Source organism: Callithrix jacchus, chromosome 6, assembly GCF_049354715.1.
Source record: "Callithrix jacchus isolate 240 chromosome 6, calJac240_pri, whole genome shotgun sequence".
NCBI lineage: Eukaryota > Metazoa > Chordata > Mammalia > Primates > Cebidae > Callithrix > Callithrix jacchus.
This window is the reverse complement of record NC_133507.1, coordinates 72296846-72319108: the sequence shown is the minus strand read 5'-3', so window position 1 is coordinate 72319108 and position 22263 is coordinate 72296846. Positions and strand designations below refer to the sequence as shown.

General features: G+C 40.1%; 1 protein-coding gene across 3 annotated transcripts in view; it reads right to left on the bottom strand.

The window, feature by feature from the left end:
- The window catches only part of ACVR1C (activin A receptor type 1C), a 152515-nt gene extending 130886 nt beyond the window's left edge, over positions 1–21629 (bottom strand). Inside the window, exon 1 of one of the 3 annotated variants that reach the window (XM_035304850.3) lies at positions 21515–21629. Coding sequence is in view for 1 of the 3 variants with exons in the window: in XM_008998868.5 (XP_008997116.1) it covers positions 20880–20952 (73 nt within the window). In the remaining 2 variants the exon portion in view is untranslated. Of the gene's footprint in view, positions 1–20314; positions 20525–20879; positions 21189–21514 lie in introns of those variants that run through there. The other 2 variants (XM_008998868.5, XM_078327722.1) reach the window with 2 other exon arrangements.
- Between the last annotated feature and the right edge of the window lie 634 nt (positions 21630–22263).

Here is a 22263-nt window from a genome sequence, read left to right as displayed (position 1 = left end):
AATAACAAGTTCTGAAGTCGAGGCAGCAATTAAGAGCCTACCACACATCCCAGCACTTGGGGAGGCCGAGGCGGGTGGATCATGAGGTCAAGAGATCAAGACCATCCTGGTCAACATGGTGAAACCCCGTCTCTACTAAAAATACAAAAATTTATCTGGGCATGGTGGTGCATGCCTGTAATCCCAGCTACTCAGAAGGCTGAGGCAGGAGAATTGTCTGAACTCAGGAGGTGGAAGTTGCAGTGAGCTGAGATTGTGCCACTGCACTCCAGCCTGGGAAACAAGAGTGAAACTCTGTCTAAAAAAGAGCATACCACACAAAAAAGCCCAGGTCCGGATGGGTTCAAAGCCGAATTCTATCAGACACACAAAGAGGAACTGTTACCATACCTCCTAAAACGATTCCAAATAATCCAAAAAGAGGGAATCCTTCCCAAAACATTTTATGAGACCAACATCATTCTGATACCAAAACCCAGCAGAGACTCAACAAGAAAACAAAACTTCAGGCCAATATCCATGGTGAACATAGATGCAAATTCTTCAGTCAAATACTGGCAAGCCGATTGCAACAGCACATCAAATAGCTTATCCACCATGATCAAGTAGGATTCATCCTGGGGATGCAAGCCTTGTTCAACATACGCAAGTCTATAAACGTAATTCACCACATAAACAGAACCAAAAACAAAAACCACTTGATTATCTCAATTGATACAGAGAAGGCCTTTGACAATATTCAGCAGCCCTTTATGCTAAAAACCCTCAATAAACTCGGTATTGACGGAACGTATCTCAAAATAATAAAAGCTGTTTATGACAAACCCACAGCCAATATCATACTGAATGGGCAAAAACTAGAAGTATTCCCTTTGAAATCTGGCACTGGACAAGGATGCCCTCTCTCACCACTTCTATTCAATATAGTACTGGAAGTTCCAGCCACAGCAATCAGGCAAGAAAAAGTAATAAACGTATTCAAATAGGAAAGGAGGAAGCCAAATTGTCTCTATTTGCAGATGACATGATAGTATACCTAGAAGACCCCATCGTCTCAGCCCAAAATCTCCTGAAACTGATAAGCAACTTCAGCAAAGTCTCAGGATACAAAATCAATGTGCAAAAATCACAAGCATTCCTATACACCAATAACAGACTTAAAGAGAGCCAAATCAAGAACAATCTGCCATTCACAATTGCTACAAAGAGAATAAAATACCTAGGAATACAACTAACAAGGTACATAAAGGACCTCTTCTAGGAGAATTACAAACCACTGCTCAACGAAATCAGAGAGGACACAAACAGATGGAGAAATATTCTATGTTCATGGTTAGGAAGAATTAATATCGTGAAAATGGCCATACTGCCTGAAGTAATTTACAGATTCAATGCTATCCCCATCAAGCTACCAATGACTTTCTTCACAGAACTGGAAAAAACTACCTTAAACTTCATATGGAACCAAAAGAGAGCCCGCATAGCCAAGTCAATTCTAAGTAAAAGAACACAGCAGGAGGCATCACACTACCAGACTTCAAACTATACTACAACACTACAGTAATCAAAACAGCATGGTACTGGTACCAAAACAGAGATATAGACCAATGGAACAGAACAGAGGCATCGGAGGCAACACAACATATCTACAACCATACAATCCTTGATAAACCTGACAAAAAGAAGCCAAGGGGAAAGGATTCCCTGTTTAATAAATGGTGTGGGAAAACTGGCTAGCCATGTGCAGAAAGCAGAAACTGGACCCCTTCCTGACACCTTACACTAAAATTAACTCCAGATGGATTAAAGACTTAAACATAAGACCTAACACCATAAAAACCCTAGAAGAAAATCTAGGCAAAACCATTCAGGACATAGGAGTAGGCAAGGACTTCATGACCAAAACACCAAAAGCATTGGCAACAAAAGCCAAAATAGACAAATGGGACCTAATCAAACTCCACAGCTTCTGCATGGCAAAAGAAACAGTCATAGAGTGAACTGGCAACCAACAGAATGGGAAAAAAATTTTGCAGTTTACCCATCTGACAAAGGGTTCATATCCAGAATTTACAAAGAACTCAAACAGATTTACAAGAAAAAAACAAACAAGCCCATTCAAAAGTGGGCAGAGGGGTCGGGCATGGTGGCTCAAGCCTGTAATCCCAACACTTTGGGAGGCCAAGGTGGGTGGATCAGGAGGTCAAGATATCAAGACCATCCTTGTCAACATGGTGAAACCCCGTCTCTACTAAAGATACCAAAAATTAGCTGGGCATAGTGGTGCATGCCTGTAATCCCAGCTACTTAGGAGGTTGAGGCAGGAGTATTGCCTGAACCCAGGAGACGGAGGTTGCAGTGAGCCGAGATCGTGCCATTGCACTCCAGCTTGGGTAACAAGAGCGAAACTCCGTCTCAAAAAAAAAAAAAAATAGTGGGCAAAGGATATGAACAGACATTTTACAAAAGAAGACATACATGAGGCCAACAAACATATGAAAAAATGCTCATCATCACTGGTCATTAGAGAAATGCAAATCAAAACCACATTGAGATACCATTTCATGCCAATTAGAATGGCAATCATTAAAAAATCTGGAGACAACAGATGCTGGAGAGGATGTGGAGAAATAGGAACACTTTTACACTGTTGGTGGGAGTGTAAGTTAGTTCAACCATTGTCGAAGACAGTGTAGTGATTCCTCAAGGACCTAGAAATAGAAATTTTTTTGACCCAGCAATCTCATTACTGGGTATATATCCTAAGGACTATAAATCATTCCACTATAAGGACACATGCACACGAATGTTCATTGCAGCACTGTTTACAATAGCAAAGACCTGGAACCGACCCAAATGCCCATCGATGATAGACTGGACAGGGAAAATGTGGCACATATACACCATGGAATATTATGCAGCAATCAAAAACGATGAGTTCGTGTCCTTTGTAGGGCCATGGATGAACCTGGAGAGCATCATTCTCAGTAAACTGACACAAGAACAGAAAATGAAATACCACATGTTCTCACTCATAGGTGGATGTTGAACAATGAAAACACATGGACACAGGGAGGGGAGCACTACACACTGAGGTCTGTTGGGGGGAATAGGGGAGGGACAGTGGGGGGTGGGGTGTTGGGGAGAGATAGCATGGGGAGAAATGCCAGATACAGGTGAAGGGGAGGAAGGCAGCAAATCACACTGCCACGTGTATACCGATGCAACTATCTTGCATATTCTTCACATGTACCCCAAAACCTAAAATGCAATAAAAAAAAGAAAATTTAAAAAGAAAGAAGTAATGAAGAGTAATAAAAGTGATAAACAGGTGGGTAAATGTAAAACAGTACATTCATTTTTAAAATTTCTTTAAAGGTAACTAAATACTTAAAGCCAAAATAATAACTCTGTGTTTCAAGGTTTATGAAATATTTAGAAGTAAAACATGAGATTAATAGCACAAAAGATGAAGAGATGGAAATGGAGGCATATGATGGTAAGGTTATTAAATAAACTATGTTAATCAAAGAGATCATAAATTTTGGAACAATCACTAAAAATAAAGAGGCATAGCTTAGAAACTAGTAGTGAAAATAATATATAAAGCTAATATTTAGTCAATTTATCCAAATGAAAGCAAGAGGGAGAAATGAAAGAAGATATATAAAAATAACAAGATGGGGGAAGGACTCAAGAGGGCGCTGTGAGAACAACCCAGGATTGGAGCTCGCGTTGAATCCGCAAATGGTGAGTCTGAGCTGCATTTCCAGACTGATCGTTGTTGCCCACAGAACGGGGAAACTCCCAAGTATAAAAAAGAAACGGGACACCAGGCAGTAGTCTGCCTGGCAAAGCCGGCAGCCGGGGCGGCGGCGGCCGGCCCTACCCAGCAATCCCCACAGGGCGCACTTGTTTGGGTGCCCTGTTGAACCGGCAACCTGAGACTTGAGAGGGCTGGACTTGAGACTGAACGAGACTTGGACAGTAGGCCAGCCCAGGGGATTGCAGGATCAGATCGTTTGGGATACCCAGTGGGACGAACAAAACCGCGATTTAAAATTATCCCGAGCAGACGGTCTGAGATGCTCTGTGGGGGAGGGGCGTCCACCACTACGGAGGCAACCCGCCCCAACTGAGATACACGCCCACGCAGCCAGCCGTTGCCGAGGCAACCCGCCCCAACTGAGATACACGCCCACTGCTGACGCAGCCAGCCGTTGCCGAGGCAACCCGTCCCTACTGAGATACACGCCCACTGCTGACGCAGCCTGCCATTGCCGAGGCAACATGCTACAACGAAAAGACTCCGCCGCAGGGCGTGGCGGAGAGCACAGCAGAGCCTGCAGGAACAGGGCGAATCAAACAACAGCAGGGCGGAGCCTCGGCAGCCAAACAGTGGCTAGTCTGCCTTCTAGCTGGGCAGGACACCTCATCAAACATCCAAAAATAAAGCCCAAACCCCTCAACACAGAGCATTTGAGGAAAAAAAAAAAAGGGTTTTTAAATGAGCTCTGTTGCAGCAGAATCAAACATAGCAGCCTAACAGCCCTGAATGAACAACAGAGCTCACAGCTCAGCAATTAAGCCCATATAAAGTACAAACTGTCTCCTCAAGCAGCTACCTGACCCCTCTATATCCAAAAGACTGACATTAGGCAGGCATCATCCTGGGACAAAGATAGCAGAGAAAGAAACTGGTAGCATCCCTCGCTGTGCCACAGCTGCTAGAGGTGCACCCCAGACAAGCAGGGTCTGGAGCAGACCTCAGCAGTCGTACAGCGAAGGGGTTAGACTGGTAGAAGGAAATCCAAGCAACAGAAATACTTCATCATCAACATTCTGGGTGTCCACTCAGAGACCCAATCGAAAAGTCAGCAACTACGCAGACGACCAGCGGAAAAATCCACAAAGATGGGAAGAAACCAGCGCAAAAAGGAGGAAAACACCCGAAACCAGAACACCTCGCCTCCTAGAAAGGACCAAAACTCCTCACCAGCAAGGGAACAAAGCTGGACGGAGAATGACTGCGACGAAATGACGGAATTAGACTTCAGAAGATGGATAATGAGAAACTTTTGTGAGCTAAAAGATCATGTATTAAATCAATGCAAAGAAACTAAGAACCTTGAAAAAAGATTTGAAAAAAGATTCGAGGAAATGATAACAAGAATGGATAACTTAGAGAGGAATATGAATGAATTAAAGGAGCTGAAAAACACAATACGAGAACTTCGCGTAGCAAACACAAGTTTCAATAGCTGAATTGACCAAGCAGAAGAAAGAATATCTGAAGTCGAAGACCAACTCAATGAAATAAAATGAGAAACCAAGATTAGAGAAAAAAGCGCAAAAAGAAATGAACAAAGTCTCCAAGAAATGTGGGACTATGTGAAAAGACCTAACCTACGTTTGATAGGTGTACCAGAAGGGGATGAAGAGAATGAAACCAAGCTGGAAAATACTCTTCGGGACATTATCCAGGAAAATTTCCCCCACCTAGCAAGGCAGGCCAACACTCAATTGCAGGAAATACAGAGAACACCACAAAGATATTCTGCAAGAAGAGCAACCCCAAGGCACATAATCGTCAGATTCAACAGGGTTGAAATAAAGGAGAGAATACTAAGGGCAGCCAGAGAGAAAGGTCGGGTCACCCACAAAGGGAAGCCCATCAGACTCACAGCAGATCTCTCGGCAAAAACACTACAAGCCAGAAGAGAGTGGGGGCCAATATTCAACATTCTTAAAGAAAAGAACTTTCAACCCAGAATTTCATATCCAGCCAAACTGAGCTTCAGAAGTGAAGGAAAAATAAAATCCTTTGTGAACAAGCAAGTACTCAGAGATTTTGTCACCACCAGGCCTGCTTTACAAGAGCTCCTAAAAGAGGCATTACACATAGAATGGATCAACCAGTACCAGCCATTCCAAATTCACACTGAATGCTAAAGAGCTTCAACATAATGAAGAATCTACAACAACTAACAGGCAAAACAGCCACTTAGCATCAAAATGGCAGTATCAAATTCACACATAACAATCTTAACCCTAAATGTAAATGGACTAAATGCACCAATCAAAAGACACAGACTGGCAAATTGGATAAAAAGCCAAAACCCATCAGTGTGCTGTATCCAGGAAACCCATCTCACATGCAAGGATACACAAAGGCTCAAAATAAAGGGATGGAGGAAGATTTACCAAGCTAATGGAAAGCAAAAAAAAGCAGGAGTTGCAATTCTCATCTCTGATAAAATAGACTTTAAAGCAACAAAGATCAAAAGAGACAAAAAAGGCCATTACATAATGGTAAAAGGATCAATAAAACAAGAAGAGCTAACGATCCTAAACATATATGGACCCAATGCAGGAGCACCCAGATACATAAGGCAAGTTCTTAATGATTTACAAAAGGACTTAGACTCCCACACAATAATAGTGGGAGACTTTAACACTCCACTGTCAATACTAGACAGATCAACCAGACAGAAAATCAACAAGGATATCCAGTGCTTGAACTCAGACCTGGAGCAAGCAAACCTGATAGACATTTACAGAACTCTCCACCCCAAATCCACAGAATACACATTGTTCTCAGCACCACATCACACCTACTCTAAAATTGACCACATAATTGGAAGTAAAGCACTGCTCAGCAAATGCAAAACAACTGAAATCATAACAAACAGCCTCTCAGACCATAGTGCAATCAAGTTAGAACTCAGAATTCAGAAACCGACCCAGAACCTCACAGCTTCATGGAAACTGAACAACTGGCTCTTGAATGTTGACTGGGTAAACAACGAAATGAAGGCAGAAATAAAGAAGTTCTTCAAAACCAATGAGAATGAAGACACAAAGTGCCAGAACCTCTGGGACACATTTAAAGCAGTCTCTAGAGGAAAGTATATAGCAATAAGTGCCCATATGAGGAGAATGGAGAGATCCAAAATTGACACCCTATCGTCAAAATTGAAAGAGCTAGAGGAGCATGATCAAAAATAATCAAAACCCAGCAGAAGACAAGAAATAACTAAGATCAGAGCTGAGCTGAAGGAGATTGAGACACGAAAAACCCTTCAAAAAATCAATAAATCCAAGAGCTGGTTTTTTGAAAATATCAACAAAATAGACAGACCACTAGCCAGATTGATGAAAAAGAAAAGAGAGAACAACCAAATAGATGCAATAAAAAATGATAAAGGGGAAATCACCACAGATTCCACAGAAATTCAAACCATCATCAGAGAATATTACAAACAACTCTATGCGGATAAACTAGTAAACCTGGAAGAAATGGATAAATTCCTGGACTACTGTGTCCTCCCAAGCCTAAACCAGGAGGAAGCTGAAACTATGAATAGACCAATAACAAGGTCTGAAGTTGAGGCAGCAATTAACAGCCTACCACACAAAAAAAGCCCAGGTCCAGATGGGTTCACAGCCGAATTCTACCAGACACACAAGGAGGAGCTGGTACCATTCCTTCTAAAACTATTTCAAACAATCCAAAAAGAGGGAATCCTTCCCAAATCATTTTATGAGACCAATATCATCCTGATACCAAAACCCGGCAGAGACCCAACAAGAAAAGAAAACTTCAGGCCAATATCCATGATGAACACAGATGCAAAATCTTCAATAAAATATTGGCAAGCCGATTGCAACAGCAAATCAAAAAACTTATTCATCATGATCAAGTAGGATTCATCCCAGGGATGCAAGGCTGGTTCAACATACGCAAGTCTATCAACATAATTCACCACATAAACAGAACCAAAAACAAAAACCACATGATTATCTCAATTGACGCAGAGAAGGCATTTGACAAAATTCAACAGCCCTTTATGCTAAAAACCCTCAATAAACTCGGTATCGATGGAACGTATCTCAAAGTAATAAAAGCTATTTATGACAAACCAACAGCCAATATCATACTTAATGGGCAAAAACTGGAAGCATTCCCTTTAAAATCCGGCACTAGACAAGGATGCCCTCTCTCACCACTCCTATTCAATATAGTACTGGAAGTTCTAGCCAGAGCAATCAGGCAAAAAAAAGAAATAAAGGGTAATCAAATAGGAAAGGTGGAAGCCAAATTGTCTCTATTTGCAGACGACATGATAGTATACCTAGAAGACCCCATTGCCTCAGCCCAAAAACTCCTGAAACTGATAAGCAACTTCAGCAAAGTCTCAGGATATAAAATCAATGTGCAAAAATCACAAGCATTCGTCTACACCAATAACAGACTTAAAGAAAGCCAAATCAAGAGCGAACTGCCATTTGCAATTGCTACAAAAAGAAGAAAATACCTTGGAATACAACTCACAAGGAACGTAAGAGACCTCTTCAAGGAGAACTACAAACCACTGCTCAACGAAATCAGAGAGGACACAAACAGATGGAGAAACATTCCATGTTCATGGTTAGGAAGAATTAATATCGTGAAAATGGCTATACTGCCCAAAGTAATTTACAGAATCAACGCTATCCCCATCAAGCTACCATTGACATTCTTCACAGAACTGGAAAAAACCACCATGAACTTCATATGGAACCAAAAGAGAGCCCGCATAGCCAAGTCAATTCTAAGCAAAAAGAACACAGCGGGGGGCATCACACTACCGGATTTCAAACTATACTACAAGGCTACAGTAATCAAAACAGCATGGTACTGGTACCAAAACAGAGATATAGACCAATGGAGCAAAACAGAGGCACCGGAGGCAACACAACATACATACAACTATACAATCTTTGATAAACCTGACAAAAACAAGCAATGGGGAAAGGATTCCATGTTTAACAAATGGTGTTGGGAAAACTGGTTAGCCATGTGCAGAAAGCAGAAACTGGACCCCTTCCTGACACCTTACACTAAAATTAACTCCAGATGGATTAAAGACTTAAACATAAGACCTGGAACCATAAAAACCCTAGAAGGAAATCTAGGCAAAACTATACAAGACATAGGAGTAGGCAAGGACTTCATGAACAAAACACCAAAAGCATTGGCAACAAAAGCCAAAATAGACAAATGAGACCTAATGAAACTCCACAGCTTCTGCACGGCAAAAGAAACAGTCACTAGAGTGGATCGGCAACCAACAGAATGGGAAAAGATTTTCGCAGTCTACCCATCTGACAAAGGGCTGATATCCAGAATTTACAAAGAACTCAAACAGATTTACAGGAAGAAAACAAACAAGCCCATTCAAAAGTGGGCAAAGGACACAAACAGATACTTTACGAAAGAAGACATATATGAGGCCAACAATCATATGAAAAAATGCTCATCGTCACTGGTCATCAGAGAGATGCAAATCAAAACCACATTGAGATACCATCTCACGCCAGTTAGAATGGCGATCATTAAAAAATCTGGAGACAACAGATGCTGGAGAGGATGTGGAGCAAAAGGAACACTTTTACATTGTTGGTGGGAGTGTAAATTAGTTCAACCATTGTGGAAGACAGTGTGGCGATTCCTCAAGGCCTTAGAAATAGAAATTCCATTTGACCCAGCAATCCCATTACTGGGTATATATCCAAAAGACTATAAATCGTTCTACTATAAGGACACATGTACACGAATGTTCATTGCAGCACTGTTTACAATAGCAAAGACCTGGAATCAACCCAAATGCCCATTGATAATAGACTGGATTGGAAAAATGTGGCACATATACACCATGGAATATTATGCAGCAATCAGAAATGATGAGTTTGTGTCATTTGTAGGGACATGGACGAATCTGGAGAACATCATCCTCAGCAAACTGACACAAGAACAGAAAATGAAACACCGCATATTCTCACTCATAGGTGGGTGATGAAAAATGAGAACACATGGACATAGAAAGGGGAGTACTAAACACTGGGGTCTATTGGGGGGGAAAGGGGAGGGCCAGTGGGAGGGGGAGGTGAGGAGGGATAGCCTGGGGAGAAATGCCAAATGTGGGTGAAGGGGAGAAGAAAAGCAAAGCACACTGCCATGTGTGTACCTACGCAACTGTCTTGCATGCTCTGCTCATGTACCCCAAAACCTATAATCCAATAAAAAATTAAAAAAAAAAAAAGAAATACAGCAAATAAATAAATAAATAAATAAATAAAAAATAACAAGATGACATATTTATATACAACCATATTGGTAAATACATTAAATGTATATGTTGTAAATGCTCCAGTTAAAAGACAAGTATGTAAGACAAAATTTTAAAAAGCAGAACCCAAATATATGCTCTCTACAAGAAGCCAATTTAATATAAAGATATATATGAGGTAAGCATAAAAGAATGGAAAATCTGTAACGTAGACATTCAGCACAAGAAAACTGGAGTAACAGAGTAACTATATCAATAATTTTTAAAAAGTAGATATATAAATATTAACCATAAGAAATGTGGAATAGTTATATTAATATCAACATAGTGGACCTCAAGGCAAAGCATATTACCAGTAATAAAGAGAAGCATATCATAACAAATGCTACCAGGGATAAAGTAGGAGTTTTTCCAATCATAAGTATGAATCAAGAGGACATAATAATCCTAATTGTATATATGCCCAAAAACAAAATCTTCAAATATAGGAAGCAACAATTTAAAAAACAAAAAAATCCACAAGTAAATTAGAGATGTCAACAACCCTGTCTCAATAACTGGTGAAACAAGAAGACAGAAAATCAGTAAAGATAGAAAAGACTTCAATAATACTGGTGAGCATCTTGACCTAAATAACACTTACAGAATACTCCACTTATCCAAAGTGGAATCCATAGTATTTTCAAGTACATACGGAATATTCACAAGGTCAGACATATGCCAGGGTATAAAACAAATATGAATGAATTCAAAATAAATAAAATCATATAGATTATGTTATTTCATTCCAAATGGATTTAAAGTGGAATTTGATTAAAAAAAATCTGAAAATTACTAAAATATTTGGCAGTTAATCCAAATAACACATGGGCTCCAAGAAATTACAAAGGAAACTAGGAAATATTTTGAACTCAGTATAAATAAAAACACAATAGTACAATTTATGGATGAGCTGAAGTAGTTGCTGCGAGACAAACTTAGACGTTAAATACTTATATTACAAAAGAGGAAAGGGCTTAAATGAATAATTTAAGGACCGCAAACTATGGCCCATTGGCTATAAATAAGGTTTTATTGAAATGCGGCAACATCTACCCGTTTATGTATAGTCCATGGCTGCCTTCATACTACAGAGGCAGATGCAACAGAGACTTTGGTTCACAAGCCTAAAATAGAATAAACACTGACCTTTGAGAAAATATGGCAACACTTGATATAATATACCCACTAAAGGATAAAAAGCAATAAATTAAACATAAAGAAAGCAGATAAAGAAAATAACAAAGAACAGAAAATAACTGAAAACAAATAGAGAAAATAAATAAAACCAAAAATTATGTATTTACAAGAAATCAATAGAATTGATAAACCTCCAGCTAGACTGATCATGGTAAAAAGAAAGAAAAATCAAATTTCCTATGTCAGAAATATTAAAGGGGCCATCACTACAAAGCTTATAAATATTAAAAGGATAATAAGGAAATATGGCCAAAAAAAAAAAACCTGCATGATAATGGCAATATCCAAAGCATAGTTGAGTAAAAGCCATTCTGGGGAACATCATCTTGATTTGGTACAATAACTCTCAATATTTCTAAAGGGGTCCGGTTGTTTTAATAACATCAACTTTCTTCTCTCTACAAAAAGGAATGCCTTTTAATATAACATAGCTAAAGAGCAGCTGCAGGGAAGGAAGATTTTTAAAAAGAGTTTCATTCAGTTACACACTTATTATCCTATAAGGAATCTTCTGCTAATTATATAATTATTCTGTATTCAATCTGTCAAATTTTGTGTAACGTCTATTTTCTGGAAATATAAATGACAGATTGTAAGCATGATTTAAGTGAGAACACAATCTCACCATGACTATCAGAGCAGGCAAATGTCCACTGAGTAGAATTTTTACTCTTGCAGAAGGAAAATGGGGATAACAGAGAAAAAAAAATACACTTCCAGGTGAGTAGGCCAGAAAAATTTCATCAGATAAAGTTGTGAGATGTGATTAGTTAACACTCTTTAATATATTTTGGCTCTGTTGTAAAACAATTTGGTTTTTTAAAGCTGTATGAATCTGGATTACCAGCTTCTGAATTAACATCTCTTGGATATGCATGCATTAAAAAAAACTAAACATTTGTTGTTTTTAATTATTATTTTTAATTGACACATAATTGTACATATTTATGGGGTGTGATGTATGTTTTGATACATGTATGTGATGTACAATGATCACATGGGAGAATTAGCATATCCACCACCTCAAACATGTATCATTTATTTATGTTGAGAACATTCAAAATCTGGTCTTTCAGCTATTTGAACATGTCCACATCCTGATGAATTAGATTTTTTTCTAATCCTGCTTTTGATCATTCAGTCTTTATTTAAGTCAACATGGAGTTGTATAAGGTACTTAATCAAGATGGAGAGATATGGCATCCATCCCTGTCTTTTTACTAACCATGAGATAACAATGACAAAACAGATGGGGCGAAAATGTGTGTTTCGCTTTCAAAACGGGGGCATCCTAATGATTTTCTTGAAGGGAAAAGTTTAATGAAAAAGTGGATTGATCTAATCTGGGATGTTTAAGTCATTGGCAAATTTAAATTGTTTTAAAAAAATAATAATAAGCCAAGCTCTTGAGTCATACTGAGTGATTCACCCATGAATTCTTGGGATTAATTTAAAACAGCTCCAAGTATCTTTGCATGCCTACTCTCTACAAGACAGAAGAGAACAACCGAAAGGAGAAGTTATTCTAGAGGAAAAGAAGTGAAGAATCAGGACAGAGCTGAGCCGTGTTATCCTGGCTGGCCAATCAGAGCGGTGAACTCAAGGGCACATGATGAGGCAAGGGTAGCCCCTGAGAAGTAGTAAAGCGTTTGCTTCTATGGAAATAAAGTCTTCCTTGTCTGTTTCATACTCCCACTCACCTCCACCACCCTTTTACTTTTTACTGGATCCTTAGGTAGGAGGAGTAGTGATTTGTATTGTTCAGATTTCAGGGAACCAAGTGGCCCCACATGCTTTAGGGATCCAGCTTTCAAAGAACAAGAAAAACATGGGGCTCATAATCACGGCCCTGTCTTCCATGTTTTACACAGCAAGTGTGGGAAGGGTACAGTCTGCTTCCTTGGTAAAAGAGATCCTACCACCTCTCTCCACAGACTTGCTACTTTTTCCCTTACTTAGCAGTTGCCCCTGAGATTATTATCTGGAACTCCTGACAGAGTTTCCATAAGAGCTGGACTAATGTGAGGTATTGTAAATAGAGATTCCTTGCTCCATAGCCTCTATGGCTTCATTTTGCTAGGGTTGAATGGCCTTTGATGGTTTCCTAGCGTTAGGATCCAGGGTTCAGTTTTATCACGGCTCCCCTGCCTTTATCCTTAGGCTATTTAGTTGTATAGAAAAGAAGAATGTATTCAAGTCTGCCATGCAACTGGGGGCAAAAGCTTCAAGTAATAAGAAAAAGTTACTTTGCCTTGTTTCACCTCCTTTTTCTAGATATCACCTCTTAACTGAAGATGGGACTCAGAATATAGTGTTTGGGTATTCCTAGTCCCATTAGCAAGAGTAATTTCTATATCATTTATGAACATATCCCAATTTCTTAAACAAACTATCCCAATTTCTTAAACAATGTAAGGATAAATCTTGAGATTTTGACTATTGACTGTGAAAAATATAAGACCTAGAAAGCCAAAACAATGGAAAACCAAGAGGAAACCTCAAAGATACAAATGATAAGATATAACTTAGGATATTCTTCACAGAAATAGAAAAAGAAATCCTAACATTTATATGGAACAACAAGAATTCCAGAACAGTCAAAGCTATCCTAAGCAAAAAGAACAACACTGGAAGAATCACATTATCTGACTTCAAATTATACTACAGAGCTACAGTAACCAAAGCAGCATGGTACTGACATTAAAAATGACACATAGACAAGTGGAACAGAATAGAGAACCCAGAAACAAATCCACTCACCTGCAGTGAACTCATCACCTGCAGTGACAAAGGTGCCAAGAATATACACTGGGGAAAGGACAGTCTCTTCAATAATTAACACTGGGAAAACTGAATATCCATATGCAGAAGAATGAAACTAGACTCCTATCTCTCATTACATACCAAAAAAAAATCAAAATGGATTTAAGACCTCAAAACATGAAACTACTACAAGAAAACATTGGGAAAAATCTCCAGGATATTGGTTTGTGCGAATATTTCTTGAGTAATATCCCACAAGCACAGGCACCTAAACCAAACATGGACAAATGGGATCACATCAAGTTAAAAAGCTTCTGCATGGTAAAGGATACAGTCAACAAAGTGAAAAGACAATCCACGGAACAGGAGAAAATATTTGCAAACTACCCCTCTCACAAGAAAATAATATTCAGAATTAACATCCAGAAAGGAGGTAAAACAAGTCTATAGGGAAAAAAATCTAATAATCCAATGAAAAAATTGACAAAAGATTTGAGTAGCCTTTTTTCAGAAGATGACATACAAATAGCAAACAGCATATGAAAAGGTGCTCAACATCATTGATCGTCAAAGAAATGCAAATAAAAACTACAATGATATCATCTCATCCTAGTTAAAATGGCTTACATCCCAAAGACAGGCCATAACAAATGTTGGCAAGGATGTGGAGAAAAAGGAACCCTTGTACACTGTTGAAAGGATTGTAAACTAGTACAACCACTAAGAAGAACAGTCTGGAGGTTCCTCAATAAATTAAAACTTGAGCTACCATATGATCCAGCAATCCCACTGCTGGATATAACCCAGAAGAAAGAAAATCAGTATATGAAAGAGATCTGCACTCCCATGTTCCCTTGTTTGTTGCAGCACTATTTACAATAGCTAAGATTTGGAAGCAACCTAAGTTTCCCTCAACAGATGAATGAATAAAGAAACTGTGGTACATATATACAATGGAGTATATTCAGCCATAAAAAAGAATGAGAGCCAGTCATTTGCAACCACCTGGATGGAAGTGGAGATCATTATGTTAAGTGAAATAAGCCAGGAACAGAAAAACAAACATTTCATGTTCTCACTTATTTGTGGGATCTAAAAATCAAAAAAATAAACTCATGGTCAGAGAGAGTAGAAGGATGGTTAGCAGAGGCTGGGAAGGGTAGTGGGGGTTTGGGGGGAGGTGGGGACAGTTAATGGTATAAAAAAAAATGGGTCATTAGAGAAATGCAAATCAAAACCACAATGAGAGATCATCTCATGCCAGTTAGGATGGTGATCATTGAAAAGTCTGGAAACAACAGATACTGGAGAGTATGTGGAGAAATTGGAATGCTTTTACACTGTTGGTTGGTCTATAAATTAGTTCAACCATTGTGGAAGACAGTGTGTCAATTCCTCAAGGATCTAGAACCAGAAATACCATTTGACCCAGAAATCCCATTACTGGGTATATGCTCAAAGGATTATAAATCATTCTACTAAGAAGACATATGCACACATGCTGTTTATTGCAGTACTGTTCACAACACTGTTCCAAAGACTTGGAACCAATCCAAATGTCCATCACTGATAGACTGGACAAAGAAAATGTGGCACATATATGCCATGGAATACTATGCAGCCATAAAAAAGGATGAGTTCATGTCCTTTGCAGGGACAAGGATGAAGCTGGAAACCATCATTCTCATCATTTCCGATCCTTCAGAAAACCAAACACTGCATGTTCTCACCGATAAGTGGGAGTTGCACAATGAGAACACATGGACACAGGGAAAGTAACTTTACACACCAGGTCCTGTCGGGGAGTTGGGGGGCTGTGTAGCGGAGGGATAGCATTAAGAGAAATAACTAATATAGATGACAGGTTGATGGATACAGCAAACCACCATGGCATGTGTATACCTATTTAACAAACCTGCACATTTCCCAGAACTTAAAGTATATATTTTTAAAAGATTTAAAAAATAGAGAGAATAAGACCTACTATTTTATAGCACAATAGGATATCTAGAGTCAGTAATAACTTAATTGCATATTTTAAAATAACTTAAAGAACATAATTGGATTCTTTGTAACTCAAAGGATAAAATGCTTAAGGGTATGGATACCCCATTTTCCATGATGTGCTTATTTCACACTGCATGCCTGTAAATGATAAGGTATAACACATAGTATGCTCTTTATGCTTAGAAATTTTTCTTTGTTTTGTTCTATTTACTAGTTATATATGAAAATTAATTCTCCTATTCATTATTTATTAAAATAAACTATATACAAGTCAACATATCTGTTTGAGCTTTTTAATGAACCATGCCTGCAGTTGTCCATTTATAGGACACTACAGATCTCAAACTGAAGATAACATTAATCATTTGGTAGCTACACTTACAGGTCAAGACTAAGCTAGACAGGAACTAAGCAGCTTTGGAATATTTATGTATCCATGCCCTTTCCCCCAAAAACTTGTCGGTGCTCTCTTAGGAACATGCTCTAACACTTCAAACTACATCAGAGTAACAGGTCCCATAGGGCTCAGCAGCCTCCCTAATCCTAACTCTATCCAATATTCTCTCCTCTTAACCTTATTTACAGCAAGAGATGCAAGTACTGCCAAGAAAAGTACAACAAACTGGGTCTTGGCTACTGCCTGAAAGCATTTCCCCTAAAAGAGAAACATGAAAGTTTATTCAAAAGGAAACTACTCAAAAACTGCATCTGAAAATAACTACTTCCAAAATACAGCAAACTTGGGAACAACCAACTGCTTTCATGCAAGAATCAAGGGAATCAAGAGTTATTCTTGTTTTTTTTTTTTCACCCATATTTTCATATCTAGATACTCATGTCGAATTGGGAAAAGCTAGGTATCCTTTTAGGTTCACACAGAAGAAGAGAGCTATCCTGTGCAAAATGTTGGGAGTGACCCATTCAGAGATCTACAGGAAGACAGTAATGGAGCTAGAACCGGAGAGGTTTTTAGAGATGAGGACTGGAAAATAGGTGTTCACTTTGCTCACTTCTCTGTTTAATAAAAGAGTCAGAAATATATGCATCAGGAACAGTTTATCTCTCAACAAGATTTCTTTTATGTTGATTTACAAGATAAAAGTATAGAACACCCAGTTAAATTAGAATTAAACAGCAATTAATTTTTGGTATACTTGTGTTTCATGTCATATTTGTGACGCAATTATACTAAAAAGGTATTCATTGTTTATCTGGAATTCAATTTAACAAGGTATTTTGTGCCTTATTTGCTAAGTGGTTCTATTAAATGCATCTTTGAAAAGTTATCAATAAATGTGCTTGGCTCTCAATTTTTTATCAGTCCAGATTTATCCCCTGAACTTCAGACCCAAAAAACCAATTGCTTACATCTCCATTTCAGCATCTGAGAGGCATTTTAAACTCAACATTTAAACTCCAAAACTGATGTCCTGTGATCTATCACTATCAACCTTTCTCTTCCCAGACAAGCCTTTCCAGCAGTCTTCCCCATCCAATTAAGTCTTCCATTGCTTGGGTCAAAAATGTAGTCTCATCCTTAGCTACTCACTTTCACACCTCAAAATCCTTTATTTTTTGTATGAGTTTCACAATTCAGAGGAAATCTCTATGCACAGTTTCTCCAGGGCCAGAGATGTCTCTTCCTTGGAACCAGGGAGCCTCTTGCCACATTTGTGTCAATCAACCAACAAATAACTATGCTTAAAGAAGGACAAAGGTGGCAACATCTTTTGCATTTATAAACTCAGTCAGCACCAAGCTTTCACTTTCACTTCTAGCAGCACTGTGGAAAACTCTCAGTGGAAACTACTGAGAGTAGTAGTTTGTTCTAGGGGTACAGGGGAAGTGGAGAGCAGAGAGAATCTCATTACTTGAAACCCCCACTCTCACCCTGGTTATTAAGGAAATACTTATTCCATTTTTGGAGTGACAACATACAGCTTTCTAGACTCTTAATAATCCTTTCTGAAACCAGAGGACAAAGGAGTTTCAAGAAATTTGAAGAGAATGCACAATATGTAAATCTATGAAACATCCAAATCACAGCTTCAAAGTAGAGAACTCTAGGACATTTTCTGCCACTTCTTTGTTGGGTACACATAATGAATGTTGTGAAGCCATATCAAGTCTCTCTTATCAAACATCAAGGCATCCAGAACCTAGATAATCAAAGTAACTCTGAGCAGTCTGATTTTTTCGTTTCTTTTGTTTTTAGAGACGGTGTCTCACTGTGTCACCCAGGTTGGATTGCAGTGGTGCAATCATGACTCACTGCAATCTTGAACTCCGAGCAATTCTCCTGCCTCAGGCTCCCAATTAGCTGGGACTACAGGTATGTGCCACCAGACCTGGCTAATTGTTTTAAATTTTTTTGTAGAGACAGCATCTCACTATGTTGCCTAGGCAGATCTTGAACTTGCTTTCCTGGCCTCGGCCTCCCAAAGTACTGAGATTAGAGGCATGAGCCACTGCACCTGGCCAGCCTGACTTTTTAAAATTACAGTACAGACCAATAAATAGCTTTTTAAAGTTTCCACCAGCTGTTGTCTTCTGAGATTCTCAAAAAGGAGCAATGCACACCCCTAAGGTGACAACAATGTGGAAAATGAGCAGCCAAAGTAAAAAGGGCTTACTGGTTTATCATGTGTTCAGATACTTAGAGTCCTAGGCCTGCTCTGCAGAACAAAATGAAAGGTGGCACCTTCTGTCACAAAGTTTCACTGACTACGTCATTACATCAAGAACAATGTCTCACATAAGATTCCAACAATGGCAAATACATACCATAAATGGCCAATATGATTAACAGTGTAATTTGTAAAAGTGACCAGGTAAAAATACCGTTGAGCAACCACGTGATAAAACCAATTGAAAAAATGAAAAGCAAAAGAAAACTACTTTGAATCTTTCTACTAAATAGCCAGGGACTTACACAAAGTTAAGAATGAATACTGTGAGTATCAATATACATTGTCAATGTGGGACGCAGAGGAATAAAAATTTCTTAAGGAGATTTGAAAATGATTGCACTTGACTTAGAAAAGTTTTTTATAAAAGTTTAACTTCAATAAATATGTCTCAACTGTATTACTCCATGTCATGCATTTTTCTTAGACTTCAAATTTTAAGTGAGCAACTTTGAATGGATGATCTATTTTTTTTCTTTTTTGCATGTTTCAATGTCAAAAGTTTCCATGCCTTTTCGAGAACATGAGGCATGTTGCTATGCTCAAGGTCTCTGAAATTTTTTAAAGATTCTGGGTATACAATAAAATATACGCTTGAAGCTACATTAAAATATAATTGAATCTGTTTTTTCAAATATGTGCAGCCAAGTTATCAGCTCCTACAAATAAAGAGTTGTACAGACAGCTTGTTTCACCCCATCAAAACTGTGATATCTTGAAGACTTTTTTGTAAATTCTATTAAATTGTCAAGAGCACTTTCAATATCCCAAGTTAGCAGAGTTTTTGCCCATTTGTACAAGACTTTCCTATAGTTAGTTTTCTCCCATTTATAAATGTATTAACTCTATATGCAAATATTTCACTCTATTCCATCATCTTTCTGATAGCCTTGGGCTGTTTTCCTAAAAGATAACTGGAATGCTTTAATCCTCAGGTTTTATCAATTAATCCTTTTCAATAATCAAATTTGTATCTGAATATTGTATTTAATGATTCTCTCAGGCCATATGAAACACTGAAATCTGTACATGACAGCAATCATATCATTCAAATCATTCTCTTGCACATGTCACTGAGAGGAAAACGACCCACCATGGATATAGCTATTAATGTCAAACACTGTCATCTAGGAAAACAAAAATGCATCAAAATCAGCTTCGGACAAAATACAGCTCTATGGGAAAAGACCAGATTTTTATGTGCAAATGTCCTCAATATCTGATAGAAATTTTTAAAGAATGAGTTAGCAAATAATCTGCTCCTGCTCTACATAATCCAGGGCAATGTAATGAAAATAGTTTTAGAGTTAAAGGGCTTTTAGTCATAGCACCTTATGATTTTACCAAAGATGCATTTGCCCCACTTTCTAGTAAACATTATAAAGAACGTCTGGCTTCTAGATTGGGTAGAGGGCTCTATTTAGCCTATCAAGGCACAGACCTGTTATAAACTCTGGGGCGCTTGCCAGAATTTTTTTCCCCAGGAACTCTGAGTAAAGATCGTACCTCGAAAGCAATGTGCGTTGCAAACCACACAGATTTAAGCTCCCACTCTCGCCTCCATAGCTTGGTATCTGTGGATTTTGGGTAAAACTCAGACTAAATCACCACCTTCCACAACCACCACGCCACCATCCTTGAGCAGCTATCAGTGACTTAGCACGGAGAGCGTCCGAGGCACACCTGCAGCCCTCCCGGTCCCTGCAGGGTGAACCCAGCTCCCTGCCATGCGCGCGCCCACAAACGCTCTACTATTTTCTCCGCTGCAAACTGCCCACAAATTAGTCACCCACCTCACCCCTACTACTTATTCCCCCACGTTCCTGCCTTTTTTTCTCTCTCTTCCGGGTGGCTTCCTCCCCAACACTCCTGTCTACCCCTACAGCTGCCAGACGTCAGGTGCCCACGTTGCACCCCGTCCTGCGCCCCCTCAATCCAACTGGCGCTTCCCCTTCCTCCCCGAAGGTCAGTTTGCTCGGAGCACCCGATGTCCCCCACCGCCATGACCACCCGCAGACCGCCCCCAGCTCCCACCCTCTCGGGCGCCTGGGGAAAAAAACCCGCACCGTACCTGCCGAGAGCTCGGCGGCCGCGGCGAGCAGCAGGAGAGCCTGGCGGAGCGCGGAGCGGAGCGCCCAGGTCATCGCCACCAGGCGGCCGAGCCGGGAGTGCGAGGCCCCAGAGCGGAGCGAGGCAGCCGGGGCAGCAGGGGCGGCTTTGAAGTTCCCGGGCCGCGGGAGGGGAGCGCAGCACCGACACCCTTTGGAAGTGCGCGGTCGGCTCTAGTCAGTGCGGGCGCCCCCCTCCCCCGCCGCCCCCATCCCACGCCCCCCGCGGCTGGCGGTGCGAGGCGCTCCTGCCACAGGCCCCGCAGCCAGACAGGGAGAAGGTGTGTGTACAGGGTGGAGGGGTAGAGCCCGCCCCTGCCGCGCCTCCGCCCCCTGCGCCCTCTCGCAGCTGCCCGGGCCTGGTGCTGTGGGGCAGGCGGGCAAAGGCTGCCCTGTGCCCGGCAGTGAGACCGCCCAGAGCTGGGGCCAAGAAAGAGATGGGGGGGGGGCGGGAAACGGCGCGGAGCCTCCGGGACTAGATACTCAGGAAGCGGGCTCTGCACGGGAGGGAAAGCCCCACTGAGACTTTAGGGAAACTTCAACTACGCGGCGACTGCGCCCTGGTGATCCGCTCTGTGGCCTCCCGCGAAGAGCCCACCTCCTAGCTCTCCTGGCGTTCGTTGTCCAGTGCCCTTAAATCCAACCAGGCTGCTCTGTGAGAACCCCGCGGGCTTCCTCCTGGCTTGCCCCACCACTGTGTCCTGGCTGTTCTCGCCTCTGGGGAAGGGCGCCCTCTCTGTTCATCCCTAGGAATGACCAGTTGTCTGACTGCCTGCAGGACCTATATATAAGCTTTGCTTTAACAAACTTCATCTCTTCTCCATTGCCTTTTGGGAACCCTCCCCTCTATGAACAGCAACCAAAGCTTGACCACCTGTGCCAGGTGATGTGACCATCTACAATGTTTGACCCAAGTCTGGTGGTAAAAGACCTCATCTGTGGAAGATATTTCGGTAGCTACAATTTCAGCAATTGAAGAACTAAGGGAACACACACACACAAACACACACACGGATTAAGGGAAGAGGAAGAATTATTTAAAGTAATATATTAGAAACTTGTTTGAGTATTATTTAATCCCTAGAGACTATCAAATGGCTGTGCTTCCCATATGGATTGTGCCTGAAAATAGGAGGACAACAGCAACACTACCAATTAACATAAATTAACGTAAATTAAATTCACCTATAGAGCTTGAACATTAAAGTGAATGGGATTATTTCCACCTGAACAACATGAAAAAGCAAGCATACAATACTGGTGTTACTACTGTTAGGGGGTTCCTTGAAAAGTGATAGCGTCATAAAAATTAATCGCTTTAGAATAAAACATTGCTTGCTTCTTCAC